The sequence below is a fragment of the Antechinus flavipes genome, chromosome 2 (genome assembly GCF_016432865.1).
Source record: "Antechinus flavipes isolate AdamAnt ecotype Samford, QLD, Australia chromosome 2, AdamAnt_v2, whole genome shotgun sequence".
Lineage (NCBI taxonomy): Eukaryota > Metazoa > Chordata > Mammalia > Dasyuromorphia > Dasyuridae > Antechinus > Antechinus flavipes.
The window spans coordinates 144,387,118-144,405,257 of NC_067399.1; the positions used below are offsets into that span (position 1 = coordinate 144,387,118).

An 18,140-nucleotide genomic window follows, 5' to 3' on the forward strand; every position below is an offset into this window, starting at 1 on the left:
TAATCCATCCTCTGGTATCTGCTTACATCTACTATTTATCTTTTCATAATTTCTCACTCATGAGAGCAATTCTATAAGAACACTTATAAGTTTGTTTTTTTACCCCTAGAATCTTGGGAGATGATCTGTCCACGCCTGATGTTTTGAACTCATTGAGGAAAGCTATGTGCTCTCTTATCACATTTCCTTATTTAATAAATCTCTATTTTATTTAAGGTGAAACTGGGACCCTAGGAGACTAATTGACTTGATCAAATAGATAATGGTAGATCCCAAGTTAGAATCCTGGAGTTTTTATTTCCAAGTGAGTATTTTCCCCATTATACCATGGTGTCGAGGATAGAGATGGTAGAGAAGTTCATCAGCTGGTTAGAAAATCTAAGCCTCATCCATATCTAGTCTCCAAAACTGTTCCAGTGATTTCTTAAGATCACCATGATTTTAGATACCCTCCAATCAGGACACTTGATTTAGAGGCACTGAATTATATAATTGTAAAGAGAAAATTTTGCAGGAAAAAAGATGAAAAACACAATGACAAAATTAAACATTGTGGGAGAGCAAAAAAATCTTCAGATGATGACCAGATGTATGGATAGCCTGCCTCGCGGGTCTTTAGCACAATCCAAAGCAAGTAATTGGAGACAGCTGTATATATACCAGGTTTCCCTTTTCGACCACAACCTTCTCCCCAGCTGACAATGCCCACTTGGTACCATTTTTTCTGGTTATTCTGGTGGTTGCAAACCAAAGGTCCCCCACTGTCACCCTATAGGGGAGAAAGAAAAATATTATTCTTTCACCAATCATATTCTAGTTGGATCAAAACAATTAGAAACCTTTTTCTGACACTTTTTTTGTCTGTACAACCTTGGGCAACTTTTATGGGCCTTTGTTTTTTTCATAAACAAAATGAATCAAGGTCTGCCAATTGTACCTTCATATCATCTCTTATCTGTATCCCTTTCTTTCCCCTGATTCTTGAGGTCCCCATCATTATTCACTAGGACTATTGAAATAGCTTGCTGGTTGGTTGGCTTGACACAAGTTTCTCTCTACTTCAGTCCATCTTCCACTCAATTTCTTTTTTTTTTTAAATTTTATTTTATTTAATAATAACTTTGTATTGACAGAATCCATGCCAGGGTAACTTTTTACAACATTATCCCTTGCACTCGCTTATGTTTCAATTTTTCCCCTCCCTCCCTTCACCCCCTCCCCAAGATGGCAAGCAGTCCTATATATGTTAGATATTTCCACTCAATTTCAAAGTCATTTTCCTAAAGTTCAGATCTCACCTTTCTTCCCCAATAAACTCCAGTGGCTTCCCATCACTTCCAGAATTAAATATAAAACCTCAGTTTGACATTCAAACCTCTTCCAAACCTTTCTAGCCTCTAATGTCTTCCCCCACCTCCATATTCCCTGTAATCTAATTATATGGGTCTTTTTGATGTTACTTGAACAGAATGTCCCATATATTCAGATTCCAAATATTTTCCCTGTCTTCCTTATCCTTATATCCTACTTTCAACAAGAAGCTTTTCCTCCATTAATTCTAGCGTCTTCCCACTATATACTATCTATTTCCAATATATACTGCATATATCCTGCGTGTATATAGTGGTCTATATATTGTCTCCTCCATTAAGAGCTCCTTGAGAATAGGGACTGTCTTTTATCTTTCTTTGCATCCCCAATGCATGGTACAACACCTGGCACAGAGTGTGTTCTTAATAAATGATGGATTGGTCTGTCATCTAAAGGGTAGTAGCTAGGTAAGGGAATTCTACGCCTTGAAGGAATACAAGGGAAGCACCTTTAAGACTTGTGTAGAATAAAAGCATTTTAGATTACAGGATGCTGTAACAAGGCATAGCATTGCCTCTTCTCGTGTCAGATGTTAAAAGAAACGTCAAGGAGAAAGAAGTAGCCTACACTGAAACGCCCCTCACCCAGCCATGGGGTCACAAAGGGTTCTTGGGAATTGAGTTGACCGTGAATCTAATGACAAGAGTCCTGATTACCTGGCAGGTATCTTTTTTTCCTTCTGCATCCCAGGCACACAGCATGTTTTCAGTGAGCAAGTAAACTTTTGCTTGGCATTCGTTCCAGTCTAAGAGCTCAAGCTTGACTCTTTGCAGTACAGTATTCATTTGCTTCATGGGTGCTAACCAAAAGGAAAGACAGATCAAGAGAGGAAAGGGGAACCTGAAGTAAGAAACTATTTTTTGGTAGATTTTAAATACCTCTAGACTACAGAGATCTGATGATCATTAATATCCCTCCCCTTTAACTCAAGGACATCTCTTCTGTGTCTTGTCTCTGTATTTCTCTGTGTCTCTGTGGCTCTATCTTTCTATCTTTGTCTCTGTCTGTTTCTGCCCCTTTATCTTTCTTATTTTTTTTGCTTTCTCTCTCTCTCTCTGTATCTCTGTCTCCCTCCTCCTCTCTTCTCCTCTCTTCTCCTTCCTTCTCCTCTCCTCTCTCATTTCCTCTCTTCTTTTCTCCTCTCCTTTGCTTTCTTTTCTTTTTCTTTCCTCTCCTCCTCTTCTCTCCTCTCCTCTTCTCACTTCTCCTCTCTTTTCTTCTTTCTCTCATTTCCTCTCTTCTTCTCTCCTCTCCTCTCCTGTCATCTCCTTCTCTCTCCTCTCCTCCCCTCTCTTCTCTTCTTCTCTCCTCTCCTTTCTCTTTCATCATAGATTTTGGCTAGGAGTAGAAGTCTTTTAAGAAGAAACAAAAAGATGCCCTAGTTCTCAAACCATTATCCAATCAGGAATCAAACTCCATTCATGTCTAGGCTTCCCCCAACTCTTCACCCCAATGTTTTTTTGCTTCATTGCCATCACCATGACACACATCTTGAGTGTCCCCCTTTTGTGAAGGTGCTGGTGGCACAAAAAGTTATGACAGCCCTGTACAAAAATGAACTAAGACCCTGCCCTCCTGGCCACCCACCAAGAATCCTCCTTTCTCTTTAGCAGTTTGATGGTGCAATGGCTTAAGTGTAGCCTAAAAGTCAGAAAAACCTGAGTCTAAATCCAGCCTCAGACACTTTTCAGCTGTGGGACACAGAGCAACTCATTTATCCTCTCCCTAAGTTTCTTCAACTGTAAAAAGGAAATCATAACAGCATATAACTCCGGCTTGTTGTGACAATCAACTAAGACAGCATCCACCATTTTTTAAGAGTCAGAAAAAAGCAAACATAAGAGTTCAGCCCTTTATATCCTATCCATTTCAGAGGTAGACCATTAGTTTTGCTCTGAAAGTCTTTTGCCCTCACAGAATACCTTCTGAAGCCCTGCAAACCTATTTTAAAATCCATTAACAGACACAGGTAGAGTGAGTGGTAGCTCTTGGATAAATTTGTTACCTTTGTTCGAAAGTGTATTTATTGTTTTGCCTTTTTCTTCCTCTGGTATCTAACAGGCTACAGATAACACAGAGGTTAATGACATGTTGAATGTTTATTCAGCTCCCTCACACATGTAAGTGTATGAGTGTGATGACAATGATTATAAGGGAAATTTTATATCACATCTTGGGAGAGTAGACCCATTTCAACAGGGCTTAATTTACCCCAAACCCTTTCACCTTAAGGATTCTCTTGAGGTAGTTAGGTGGTGCATTGGATAGAGAAGATGACTTGGTGTCCAGGAAGACCAGAGTTCAAATCCAACCTCAGATATTTCATAGCTGTGTAACCTGGACAAGGCCCTTCACTCTGACTGCCTCAGTTTGCTTAAGTGGGATATGGGGATAATAATAGCAATCTAAAGACATTAAAAATCTAGCCAAAAAAAGATAGAATGAATTAAAGTTTGTTTTCTAAAAAGCTTATCAAAATTTATGGATACCACCAGTTATTGAAATAAGCAGATTAGTAGGGGAAAATTGGTCTAGCCTTGGGGTTCTGCTCCTTCCTCCAACATGTACTAGTTGTGTGATAATGGGCAAATACTGAGCTTGTTCCCCAGACAACTCTCTAAGATTACAAATTATGGAAAGATGGCAATCTGCTTCAGTGGAGGGACTGTCCATATCAGGGAGTTCCCTCACCCCCAATTAAAATGGATGGATGAATGAGATAGAGAATGCTGGTTTTCCCACTCAACTGATCTTATATCAATTATATAAACATTTATCCAGCATCTATTATATGCAAGGCACAAGGACTACAAAGATGAAAAATGATACATAGACTCTCATTTCCAGGAGCTTATAACGAATCTACAAGGGCTAATGTGACAAAGATAGGTACAATACAAAGTAGAATGAGATCAATACAAAAGAGATACAAAAAGTACTGTAAGAAAATTTGAGGTGAAAAAGGAGACTTTTCCCAGAGGAAAATCAGAATGAGCTTCTTGAAGAAAATGATAACTGAATTGGACATTGAAGCAGGCAGAGATTTTCAACAGCCAACAATCAACCGATGAATATTTTAAGCACTTTCTGTGTGTCAGGCATTGTGCTAATTGCTGGTGATACAAAGCAAAAGCAGAAATAAGTTCCTGCCTTCCAGAAGTTTTTATTCTAATGATGAGGAAATGCATTCCAGGCATCAGAAACAAATGCATAAATATCCAGATGTAAGATTGTAGAATGTGATATTGGGGAATAATTATTAGTCCATTTGAAGGAAAGAATTGCACATTAAAAAGAGACAGAGAAATAGAGATACAGATCAATAGATAGAGTTATAGATCAACAGATTGATGGATAAATAAATAGGTAGATAGCTGGATGGATGGATAGATAGATAAATGATAGAAAGAAAGAAAGAAAGCAAGAAGAAAGAAAGAAAGAAAGAAAGAAAGAAAGAAAGAAAGAAAGAAAGAAAAAGAAAGAAAGAAAGAAAGAAAGAAAGAAAGAAAGAAAGAAAGAAAAGGAAAGAAAAGGAAAGAAAGAAGGAAGGAAGGAAGGAAGGAAGGAAGAAGGAAGGAAGGAAGGGAGGGAGGGAGGAAAGAAGAAAGAGAGAGAGAAAGAAAGAAAGAAGAAAGAAAAAGAAAGAGAGAGAGAAAAAGAAAGAGAAAAAGAGAGAGATAAAGAAAGAAAGAAAGAAAGAATGAATAATGGATACTAGACAGACAAGAATACTTTATAGATATGTGGGAGCCAGATTTTGGAGTTTCAAGTATCAAGAGTTTAGACTTTTGTCTAAGTCAAGTATCAAGAGTTTAAGCCATTTGTTAATTATAGAAGATGATTTCACAGAATCACAGAATTAAGGCATGGGAGGGAATCTTCAGAGGCCATCTATTTCAAACTATGCCTAAATGAAATTTCCCTTTATTTTTCTAAGATCCTTTTCCAGCTGCAACATTACATAATCCTATTGTGCTGCTATAATCCTAGTTGGAGGAAAGAATCCCAGAGGGTTTCCACAAGGGCTTGCCACCCCCTTTCACATTAGGTGAGGTAACACATGATGCCAGTGAAGCAGAAATTGTGCCTTTCTGATGCAAAACAAAGAATAGGGCTTTCTAGATAAACTAAGTATTTTTACAGGACAAGCAAATCCCCAAAGATTTTTAATTCATGGCCACACAGGGGTGAGAGATGTTAGATACTTTGCAAAAACCACTCACTTGTGAATCCCCATCCAGATACCCAGCATTCTTTCAAATTGTCCATGTTTTTCCTTATGCATATGGGTGTTTTCTGTCTGCTAAATTGTATAGGAGAACTGAGCAACATCAAAGCAATGTCATGATCCATAAATAACTGGTTGAACCTGGGGTGAAGAATGAGCTTTTTCACATTTCTCTTCTCCACTGTCTTCCTGTCAAATTCCCCCAATTCCGTGATTACTTCCAAATGGTCTGTGCTTGATTGGAAACAAAAAAGATGAGGAAAAATTGGGAAATTGCAAATAGGAAGACAAATTAACTAAACCCAAGGCAGCTAAGTGATGTTATGGACAGAGTGCTGGACCATTATGAAGGCTACCATGTGGAAGAGAGACTTGAACCTTTTCTAGATTTCCCAAAGCAAGGAGACAAATTTGATCTAGTGGATATCATGGCAATTTGGTAGGATGAGATCCTTGGCTGGAATATGGCTCAGGACGGGGGTACCTGATTAGTATACAATATATCTCTTCAAAACATGAAGCTTTGCTAGATACCAGGACTGATGATTATGGATTATTCTTTGTCAGCTTTGTTGCCCAGTATCTCTTTATATAATAAACTACTCCCTTACCGAAGTACTACTCCTGGATTACAGGTCTGACCAAATAATTCCTACGCTTAGGTTCCATTTGGGGTTCATCTAGTAAATGATTTTCCCTCTAGAATAAAATATAAACTCCTTTAGGTCTCAAGACCCTTAATTATCTTGCCTCAGTTCTATGTACCTCAGTTTCCTTAAATACAAAATGAGGTTAATAATAGTATCTACTTCCAGGGTTGTTGTGAGAATATTTATAAAGTGCTTAGGCACAGTGTCTGATACATAGTAGGTGCTTAATAAATGCTTGCATTTTCTTCTCCCTTCAACCCCCCTCCCCCCATTCCACATTATTTACTTCCTTACAGTCTGTGTTCCAGTCAAATTGGCTTTCTTGATATTTCCCACATAGAACATCTCTCCCATCCTGCCCCACCACTCTTTGATGTTTCCATGTTTTTGTTCAGGTGATTTCCCATGCCTCGAATACTTGTTCTCTCCTTGTTGTTTCAAAGCGAAGCTTATATACCACTTCTTAAACGACTGCTATCTGGGTTCTCCTGTTTGTTAATGCTCCCCCAATTACTTTGCATGTGTGCTTTGTGTATATGTTGTATTCATTTATACATGTTGCTCCATCCTTCCAGTAGTAACTTCCTTCTTAGATCAAAGACAATCTTACTTTATTTATTTGGTTCCCTAGCATCTAGCACGTACATGTTTGTTTGTTGATTCATTATTACTTGTCATTAAAAAAAAAAAGATCATTGGTAATTCTGAGGAGAGCAGTTGGTTTTTCCAACAGTTTTTGTCAAAGGAGATGCTATTATTATTTTATTACAACATGGCTGATAGAGGAATTTATTTCACTTCATTATTCATGTTTGTAACAGTTTGGGTTTTCTTCCTCTCTCAATGGAAGGGAAGCAGCGGAAGGGGGAGAAAATTTAGAGCTGAAAATAAAGTAGATTTAAAAAAAAAAAGAAGTTTGAATTGAATTATAAGATAAGAATCCAAGTGAACTGGGAACTGAATTAGGAGAAATGAAGTGAAGGCATTGAATGCAGACAGCTTTTTTCTAGGGGGTTTGGTTGTGAGAGAGAAAATGAAATCTTATATGGTACCTTCAGAGTCATAAATTTCTTTTTGTTTTTGCTTTGTTTTTTTAAGAATAGAAAAGTCCTGAAGATGTTTATAAGCATGGTGGAAGACGTAATAGATAAGAAAAGATAGATTAACAATGAAAAAGAGAGGGATAGAGGCAGAGTGATATATATAGAGGCAGAGTGATATATATATATGTATGTATGTATGTATGTATATATATATGTATATATATATATATATATATATATATAAAGGTAGAAAGAGAGGGGAGGAAGGGAATGGAAGGGAGAAGGGGAGGGAGTACTGACTCTAGCAAGGGCCAAGGAAACCAGAAAAAAGTTTTCAGAGATCTTCTTCAGAGAGCAATATAATGGAATAAATAGTGTGCCAGAGAAGAAATATCAAGAGCTTCTGAGCTAAAGAGAAGGGGGAAATGGGGGACTCAATTAACCTGTAGATTAACTGATTACAATAGTTGGAATTAATGCCTAGGAAAAACACTTGATGGATCTTCAAGAGGGAGAATAGTGTAATCAGAACAGTACTAGACCAGATATGGGTCTGCCTCTAAGTAGCTGCATGGCCTTGGATAAATGCCTTATTCTTGACAGGTCTACTTTTTCATTAAGCACAATGAGGAGTTTGAGTAAAGGATGTCTAAGGTCCTTTGGAGTAGTTAGGTAGCATAGTGGATAGAGTGTTAGGGTTAGCATTAGGAAGATTCAAATACAGCATCATTCATTTATTAACTGTGTGACTATGGGAAAATCACTTGACCACTGTCTGCCTCAGTTTTCTCAACTGTAAAATGGGGTGAGTATTAATATCTACTTCCAGAGTTGTTGTGAGGATCAAAGGAGATAATAAAAGTAAAACACTTAGTGTAGGTCATAGTAAGTGCTATATAAATGCTAGCTGTTGCTATGGTTGTGCTAAGTTCCTATAGTTAATATGATGTAACTAGAAGGCATTTTCTGTGCTTGTATATATAGATGCACCCAATAAAAAAAAGCCTAGCGAGGAAAAAAGGAGTTAACTACAGGAATTGTCAGGAGCCAATTACATAAAAGCAGCTGACTCCAATTTCATTCCTGTGCTTTGTTTCAGGGCTGCTCCATTTGTCTAAGTGTGTGTGTTCCACAAGAATAAATCTTAAAAGCACAGATTACCTTATTCTATTTTACTCTATAGGGAAGAACCAACCCTAATGGGTATTGATTGTGAAGAACCAAGTTTAAACTCGATGAAAAGACTGGCCTGACAGTTTGGGGCTGTCCCAAAATGGAAGATGCTGCCCAGCCCTTCAAGTCAATGCTAGATGACCACGGGGCATGTGGTAGAGAAGGGGTTTGTTCAGAAATGGGTAGACCCGGAGACCGCTGAGATTCTGTCATTCTATAAAGAAAAAAAACCCACAAACAAACGCATTTTCTCCATACTTACTTGTCATCTACGAAGCAGTGGGAAGCAGTTAGAATCCACCAGTTATCGAGTATTGATCCCCCACATAAGTGAGTGTTATTGAAATAGATGCGCACTTGCCATGGAACTTCAGAACTAGAAGTGTCAACTCCCCCTAGGATGAGGGAAGCTTCATTTTTCAAGGCAGGAATGATGTGACCACAGGAAACTACTGGAAAAAAAGAGGCGAAGAAGAAAAAGAGAAAAAAGTAGTCTCTGTCTGGGTTTGCAAAGGAAAATTCCTTTCTTCCCTCTTTTTTTCAAACCTGGTAAAGGGAATACACTCATGCTGCAGCGGAAAGGCTGCTGTGCTAGTTGTCAGGTGAGCTCTGTACCCATCACAGCTCTGCTACTTAGTGCTTGTTATGCCTTTGAGCAGCTTCTTGAGAAGAGAGGGTAGGGACTGCCTTTGGACTTTTTTGTATTCCCGATGTTTATTTAGCACAGTGCCTTGCATATAGAAGGCATTTAATAATTGCTTCTTCATGAATAAAATTAAGGATTTGAATTCAACTCTCAAGAAGCCTTCTCTGTTCTTTGACATTTCGTGATCCCTAGAGATTACAGCAAGGACAATTGACTAGAGGCTCTCTGTCTCTTGAAGCTGTTTCTTCCTTGGTCAGGAAATTGATTTCTATTTTTTTCCTTAATTTCCTTTTTAATTTATGGAATAAAACAAGTATTTCCATAACACTGTACAATAAGACAATTGTACATGAAACTGCAAAACTACTATGTACAACTTGCTTTTCCTTTCAAAGTACAACAAAATCATCATGTAATTTTTTTTTCCTTTTTCTTCTTCTCTTCCACCCAACAGATGGTTACCACCAGATATAAATACATATATGTAAATATATATATAAATGTATATATATACACACATACAAACATTATATGTATGTACATATATGCAAAATTATTCTATTTCTATTTATCAGTTTTTTCTCTGCATGCAGAGAGCTTCTTTTTTCTTTTGTTTTTTATAGTTAAATATAGTTTTTTAGTTAAATATAGTTGGGTATTTATAATGGACAAAATAACTTATTCACTCAAAGTCAGTCTTAAAACAATATTCTTGGTTTTGCTCATTTAAATCTTCATTATTTCATGCAAGTCTTTCTATGTTTTTCTAAAATCATTGAACTCATTATTTTTCATTGCATAGTAGTATTTTATCACAATCATATGCCATGACTTGTTCACCCATTTCCCAATTGATGTGCATCCTTGCAATTTCCAATTCTTTGTTATAGAGAAGTTATAACTATTTTAGAAACACATAGGTTCTTTTCCTTTTTCCATATTCATCTTTGGAAATAGACCAAAGGCCAAAGTATAGGTAGGTATTTTAATAACTTTTTGGGCATAATTCCAAATTGCTTGCCAAAATGCTTGATCATTTTACAATTACACAAATGAGGACTTAGTATCCTAGTTATTCCACATCCTCTCCAACATTTGTTACTTTACCTTTCTATCATTTTAATCAATCTGGTAGGTGTAAAATGATATCTCAAGGTTGCTTTAATCTGCATTTTTCTAATCAGTAATGATTTCAAACATTTTTATGTGATTATAAGTTGTTTTGATTTCTTTTTTAGAAAAATGCCTATTCATATTTTTTGATCATAAGGATGGTGACTTAGCAATACCAAACCTAAAACTACGTTATAAAGCAGCAGTCATCAAAACCATTTGGTACTGGCTAAGAAGTACAGCAGAATAGATATATGCAACACAATAATTAAGGCCTATAGTAATCTAATATTTGATAAACCCCCAAACTGCAATTTTTGGAATAAGAATTCAGTATTTGACAAAAGTTGCTGGGAAAACTGGAAAATAATATGAAGGAAACTCAGAATAGACCTACATCTCAAACATATGAAAATAACTTCAAAATGGATACATGATTTGGGCATAAAGGATGATACCATAAACAAATTAGGAGAACTTATCCTTTGCCCATTTATCAACTGAGGAATGATTCATATCCTTACAGATTTGACAAAGTTCTAATTGCCATTTATTAATTTTTCTCTATCTTATTTTTATTCACTATTTTCCTTTTCAGTCTCTCTTTACCCTATCCCTGTTACCTTATCTTCTCCTCTTCTCCTCGTATTCCTTATTTTATCCACTTCTCTAATAAAATTCCCTCATTTTCTCCTTCCACTCTCCTAATCTTATTCTTTACAACCTTTTAAAAGTCCCTCCCCAGTCCTAAACCCCCAGCTTTCTTCCCTCTCTAGAAAATAAGACTCTTCAATCTCTTCATAGATGTATACTTTGTTTCCTTCAACCCACATAAGACTAAGGTTCCAACATTTACTAGCCCTTCACCCCCCACCCCCCGTTTCCTCTGTCTTAGTTCTTTCAACCCCATTATTATGAGATAATCATTCCTTTTTACCTTTTCCTACCCAATGTTTTTTTGTTTGGTTTTTTTAAAAGAATCACCTCACCATAACTCAGCCACAATCTTTCATTCAAATTATTCTGGTAAAATTTTTTTTTACAAGTACTGCTAACATTTTCATATATCATAATAAGTAAGCAGTTTCATTTTGATCAATGCCTTATAATTAGTCTTTAATGATTGCCTTATATTTCTTCGGGATCTTTTATTTTGAATTTTCCATTGAATTTTGGACTTTTTGTTACAAATATTTGAAGGTCTTTCACTTCAACAAATTTCCATTTTTTTCTATTGAGGACCATAATTAACTTTGCTGGATAAGTTATTTTGGGTTGCAATTCCAGCTTCTTTGTTCTTTGAAATATAATATTCCAGGACCTATGGTCTTTTAGTGTAGAGGACTCGCGGTCTTGTAAAATCCTGATTGGTTTTCTGCAGGATTTAAATTGTTTTCTTGTTGTTTGCAGTATTTTCTCTTTAGCCTGAAAATGTTGAAACTTGGCTAAGATATTTCTGTAAAGATCTTTTTCAGGTGGTAATCAGTGCTTTCTTTCTATTTCTTTTTTACCTTCTTGTCTTAGAACTTTGCGCATTTTTCTTTAAAAATTTCTTGTAATATTTTATCCAGATTCTTTTTTTATGATTGTAACTTTCAGATAGTCTGACAATTCTTATCTCGTATCTCCTTGATCTGTGTTCCAGATCAGTTACTTTTCTATTAAGATGCTTCAGATTCTCTTGTAGTTTTTCTAGTATTATTATATTTTGATGTCTTAAAATGTCACTCAGTTCTACTTTGCTCAATTCTAGTTTTCAAGGAGTTATTTTTTTCTGAAGATTTTGTATTTCCATTCTAATTCTAATTTTTTCCCCTCCATTTTCATAACTTTCTCAAATTGCTTTTTTCCTTTAGTTATTTCATTCTCTCTTATTTGATTTTTTAAATTCATTTTTTCTTCCTAATGATTTATTTCTTTTTCTCATTGTAACTTTTTTTCCATAATTTTCTTGAATTGCTTTTTTCCCCCTAACTTTTCCTTATTCTATCATTCATTTAATTTTTAAATTCCCTTTTAAGTTCTTCTAAGATATTTTTAGGGCTTGTGATCATTTGACATTACTTGTTAGGGTTAAAAGTGGCTTTTTACAAAATTTCACTATCTTCCTTGTAATATGAACTCAGATTTTCTTTTACACTAATGTAGCTATCAATGATTAGGTTCTTTTTCCTTTGCTTATTTTTATTTTTAATTTATCTTATTTTTAACATTTAATTCAAGTTTTAATCCTGAGTTGTGGATAAGATCTAGATCTCAAGTCCTTCTTACTATTGCTTTCTGAATTTTGTTGGGAAGGAGGGGCTCAACCTTAGGGACACTCTCTAATTCCCCTAAGACGCAGCCAAGCTGTCACAAAAAATGTTTTTGCTCCCTATAGTACCACACCCACTGGACATGTGCTCATCATTCCTTCTCACCCACAGCTACAGAAAGAGATCACATCGGGTCAGCCCGGCTAGGCTCAAACAACAGGGGGTTCTTCAATCTTCCCTCAGCATCTGCTACTTTTTAGTTGAAAATTTGGGAGGTGAAATTTCTTGAGGTCAGAATCCACTGTTTATTGATTCAATGGCTTAGGTGTTTACACTTCACTCAGCCCTGGAGTCTTCTTCTAGGTCCTCTCAAGATGTCCTAGGAGGACAATTGCTTTGTCTCTTTATTTTTGCTACTCTGTGTTATTTTGTGGCAATTTTCTGTCTGTTTGTAGAGGAAATCTGGAGAGTGTGCAGATTTCTGACCTATTCTGCCATTTTCCCAGAATGTGTATTTGCCTTATTTTGCAACAAAATTCAGAAAACTTGGGGAGTAATTGACCTTTCAGGATATATAATCAATCAGTAAACATTTATTAAAAGCCTATTATGTGCTAGGCCCTGTGCTATGTGCACAGTGGAGATACAAAAAGAGAGAAAAAGCAATCTCTGCCCTTAAGGAGCTTGCAATCTAATGAGTGAGAATACATGCAGACAAATATATTACAAAATTAGTTATATAAATGAAAATAATTAACAGGGGGAAAGCACTGATATTAGGAGGGATTGAGGAAAGACTTCATATTGAAGGTGGTATTTTTCTTATGACTTTAAAGCCAGGGAAGTCAGTAATCAGGTTTGAGGAGAGGGATCATTCCAGATATGGGGAAGAGCCAGAGAGAATATACTGAGACTTTGGGGAAACCTAGTTATGATCATCTTCATTTCCCAAATATATTGATATTTACATTAAATATCAGAGATGTTTTAACAATAACAATAATTTGTGTGATGTTTTAAATTTTACAAATGGATTTACATGTGTTTTCCCTTTTATCCTTAAAAAGTCTGAGAGGTGGCTTCTCCCTTTATAGACAAGGAAAAAGAGATTGAAAGACTTTAGGTTGCCCCAGGTCACATAGCTCTAAGTGTTTGAGGCAGAATTTGAAACTGTGGCTTCCTGACTCTATGTCCAAGACTCTATTCTAGCTACCTCATTATCCTGGTGATGAAACAGAAACCCAAACATCTCCCAACTGATCAGAAGAGGCATTACTTTTCCACCACCTGCCTCCTCTTATGGCCCAAAGGCTACTGGAATTTCATAGTTTTCTCCTCTCCCTGTTTCCTCTGCTTTCCTCACTTTCCCTCTCCATCCTGGATGGTCCCCTTAAGGCTCAGGCATTTCTGTGTGTACACAAGGACTCAAGGACTTGCTTTTGGGAATTTTAAGGGGACAAACTCTTTTATAAATGTTTCTATATCATCCTAGGATACGAAGCTCTGGGACAAATAGGTCAGAAAATTGAACCATCAGAGACGCATAAAAGTTAGAACTAGCAAGGGACCCTAGAAGACACTTAATCCAGTCTCCTCAATTCACAGACAGCTCAGACTGGATGTCAAATAGACTTCTTAAATTCAATGGGTCCAAAATAGAACTCATTATCTTTCCTTCTAAATCTTCCCCATTACTATAGAGAACACACAATCCTCCCAGTTTCCCAAGCTTGCAACCTGGAAATCATCCTGGATTCTTCACCATTTCGTTCCTTCTCCCAGAGAAAAGGAGAAAAGGAGAAAAGGGGGTATATTTAAGAAATCAGCAATATCCAAGCAATAGCTTCTAACTTTTAGGAAGATGATCATAACTAGGTTTCCCCAAAGTCTCAGTGAATGATAAAGCTAATAAAACTAATTAAAGCTTAAAACTGCACAAAGACTTTGGGGATGTCTTATAGCTGTCTATATGAATATACATATGCCTATGCCTGTATGCATGTATAAATGCATATATAAATACATCTATAATATTTAAAATATACATGGATACATTTGGGAAATGAAAGTGATGACATATATATAATTAAACATAGTTTAAAATATCATTTTCAACATATTTTTAAAGATATCTTTAAATACACAAACTCAGAGACTGGTGTAGTTATGTATATATTTAGACCTCTCTGTGGGTATATGTATAGATCAGTTGTTTGTTTTTCATCATTTGATCTCAAAGAGGAATAATGATATCATGAGGATGATATCTTGATTTATATGTGAATTGGACTTGAGATAAAACCCTTTCCACTTGGCTGGCTGGTCGCAGAAGAGAGTTCAGCTGGATTGGAGAGGAGCACTCTGTTGCAGACACAGAGCACTTTGAGAGATTTCACCGGAATGACATGAAGAGTGAAGCTGGCTGGAGGCTGAAGAAAGCAGAGGCAGAGGCTGAAGGACAGAACCTTGGATTTGGAGACATTCGGAGGCAGCTCTTGGAACCAAGCAGAGAGATAGGCCTCTAAGCTAACCGGGCTATATTGGAGATAATAAAAGATCTGAACTTTTATCACCTGGCTGAGTTTTGAGAAGAAAAAACTCACCACATTCTGGCGCCCGAACAGGGACCGACAAAATCCTGATTCCAGGGAAGGCACCCAGAGAGAACTTTTATAATATTTTAAAGAAGAACAAGAACCCAACATTTGAACTCACCACATTTACACAAACACATATATACATATATTTCCAATCAATCAATAATAGATATTTGTTAAGGCACTAACACCAGGCACTGTGCTAAACTCTGGGGATACAAAAAGAAGGAAAAGACAATCTCTGACATTTTGTGGCATAGGGGATAGAGAGCTGATTTTGGAGTCAGGAACACCAGAGTTTTAAGTTCTGTCTCTGACATACACTGATTTTTTGATCTTGGAAAAGTCATTTATCCTCTCAATATATCAAGCACCTACCAGACACAAATTGTAGAGCAGATGTTAATCCACACTATTAAAGGAAGTTTGGTGTTTAAGTAGGGTCCAGGAAGATGGTCAAGTTTTAACAGAGGTGATTCCTTATACTAATGAAATAAATCACAAATCTGGTTAAGAACCTATAAGTACATATGTAAATTATAATTTGTATACATACACATTCATATACACACATATAGATATTCACTTGAAACCTACTGAGGTAGACTATGAAGCAATGAGAATTATTTTCCCTTGGGAGACATGTACTTACCTTCAGGATTATTTTTTCCTAAGGTATTTTCCAATAATGGAAGGTGAAAAATCATTAAGAGCAGCAACATTATGGTTGTTTCACAGTTGTCTTATTTCCTTACACATTTAACACACTCTAGTAGAGTTATGGGTTCCAGAAAGTCAAAAGTAACAGCCTGACAGATATTTCATAAATTTGAGAGATCCAGGTTTACTAGCCATATATGACATCACATGGCTTATTCATAACTGCTGAGGTCACAGTAGTCTAGTGCTTAAGCAGGATGGTCAAGTTTTAAGAGAGGTAATTTCAAGAGCACTGAATTTGGAAGAAGAAGGGAGTAGGTTTGAATTCCTCCTGTGTCATTGCCAATTTTGAGACTTTAGGTAAATCACACAATCTTTTGGATCCTCGGTTCCTCATATGGGGTATCTCACAGAGCTGTTTCGAGTATTAAATAAGATTGTGTCTGTATCTATATATGTGTATAAAAAGATAGTTTTGTAGATTGAAAAACATTTACATATGTAAATATATATAAATACACACATATAAATGTTTTTCAATTAAATAAAATTAATTTCCTACTTAATGTTAGACACTTGTTTTTGTCCTTCATTTGAAGAGGAATAATGACATTATGGAGTGATGACTTGTTATGAATAGGATTTAACTGAGGCAGAATTCTATAGTCATCATGCTCACTCCCTTTTCCAGAGTCATCAAAGTCCAGAGGCAGGACAAAAATCAAAAATCAGATAACTGGTGATGGACTAGGATGCAGGAATGGCCTACTTTGTGCCAGGCACTGTTTTAGGAATGGATGCAACAATTCTTACTGGCAAAAGGATTGCATTTTAGTGATGGAGGACAACAAGGATTGCTATGTGAACACTACATACATATCTATAAATTATATACAGAATATATATAAAGAAAATTAACACAAAGTAGTTAAATATAACAGAGTTTAAGAAGAAGGATATCAGCAGTTGAGGGGATCAGAGTTGAGCTGAGGAAAAGATTCTGAGAATGGAATTAAGAGTAGAGTGCATTGCAAGTTTGGGGTCAGTTCTGTGTGAAGAACGGAAAAAAAATCCACTATGATTGGATTACAGAATGTGAGAGCGAGTAAAGAACAATGAAATTGTTTGAAAGATGGGGTGCAGGCAAGGTTATAAAAGGCTTGAAAGGTTTGATTCTAGAGGCAAGCCACTTTTTATTGAGTTAGGGGAATGACATAATTTTAAAAAAAATTAAAAAGTATGTAATATTATCTTCTCTACATGTAAAACAATTTTTTTTACATTTTTTTGCTGCAATCTCTGGAATGATGAATTTCTTTTTTATTAAAGCTTTTTAATTTTTAAAACATATACATGAATAATTTTTCAACATTAACTCTTGCAAAATCTGTGTTCCAATTTTTTCCTGCCTTTCCCCAAACCCCCTCTTCAGATGGCAAGTAATCCAATATATGTTAAACATGGTAAAAAATATGTTAAATCTAATATATGCATACATATTTACACAATTATTTTACTGCCCAAGAAAAATCAAATTAAAAAGGAAAAAAAACTGAGAAAGAAAACAAAATGCAAGCAAACAACAAAAAAAGTGAAAATACTATGTTGTGGTCCACTCAGTTCTCACAGGCCTCTCTCTGGGTGTAAATGACTTTCTTCATCACAAGTCTATTGGAACTGGCCTGAATCATCTCATTGTTGAAGAGAACCAAGTCCACCAGAATTGATCATTGTATACTCTTGCTGTTGCCATGTATAATGATCTCCTGGTTCTGCTCATTTCACTTAGCCTCAGTTCAAGTAAGTCTCTCCAGATCGTTCACAGATACATATTTACATAAAGCCAGAGAAAATCTGGCAAATTATATGAGGAAGACTGAAGTAGGCTGAGACTAGTATCAGGGAAGCCAACAAGGAAGACTGTTGCAATAGTCTAAGCAGGAGGTGACTTGTGGTAATTGTGTGAGTAGAGATGAAGGGATAAATAGTAAAGTCTAGTGAAAGTTTTTTGAATATATTTTTAGTTCATTAAATATTTCACAGTTATATGTAAATTTTTAACTTTTTAAAAACTATTTCAAATTCTCTTCCTCCATCCTGCCCTTTCTCTATCCTTTAAAAAGTGTGTAATATGATGTTGATTACACATATCTAAAGTCACATAAAAAATATTTCCATGTTAGCCATGCTGTAAAAGAAAACACACACACACACACACACACACACACACGAGCAAGAAAAATAAAGTTAAAAACAAGTATATTTCAATCTATATGCAGAATTCATTAGTTCTCTTTTGGGAGATGAATAGCATTTTCTATTATGGATCCTTTGTAATTGTCCTTTGGTCATTGTCTTTATAAGAACATCTAAGTCTTTTGTAGGTGATCAGCCTTATAATATT

General features: G+C 35.9%; 1 protein-coding gene across 2 annotated transcripts; it reads right to left on the bottom strand.

The window, feature by feature from the left end:
• Positions 1–314: 314 nt before the first annotated feature.
• On the bottom strand, positions 315–15,882 carry PRSS55 (serine protease 55). Of its 2 annotated transcripts, none has more exons than XM_051975733.1 (5): positions 15,729–15,882; positions 8,728–8,914; positions 5,595–5,833; positions 2,028–2,170; positions 315–769 (listed from the first exon to the last, which is right to left on the bottom strand). In XM_051975733.1, the coding sequence occupies exons 1-5, from the start codon at positions 15,796–15,798 to the stop codon at positions 485–487; spliced, it is 924 nt and encodes a 307-aa protein (XP_051831693.1). In that variant the 5' UTR covers positions 15,799–15,882; the 3' UTR covers positions 315–484. The 2 variants fall into 2 exon arrangements, with proteins under 2 accessions (XP_051831693.1, XP_051831692.1); XM_051975732.1 differs by having other exon boundaries at positions 8,728–8,917.
• Positions 15,883–18,140: the final 2,258 nt, after the last annotated feature.

Bases quoted from the DNA above. Each gene is read 5' to 3' on its own strand.
- PRSS55 (XM_051975732.1), bottom strand. From the start codon at position 15,798: ATGTTGCTGCTCTTAATGATTTTTCACCTTCCATTATTGGAAAATACC. The intron at 5,834-8,727 runs GTAAGTATGGAG...TTTCCAATCAAG, and splicing joins CACTGCTTCGTAGATGACAA to CACAGACCATTTGGAAGTAA. The intron at 770-2,027 runs GTAATCAGGACT...TCTCCCCTATAG, and splicing joins GAAAAAAAGATACCTGCCAG to GGTGACAGTGGGGGACCTTT.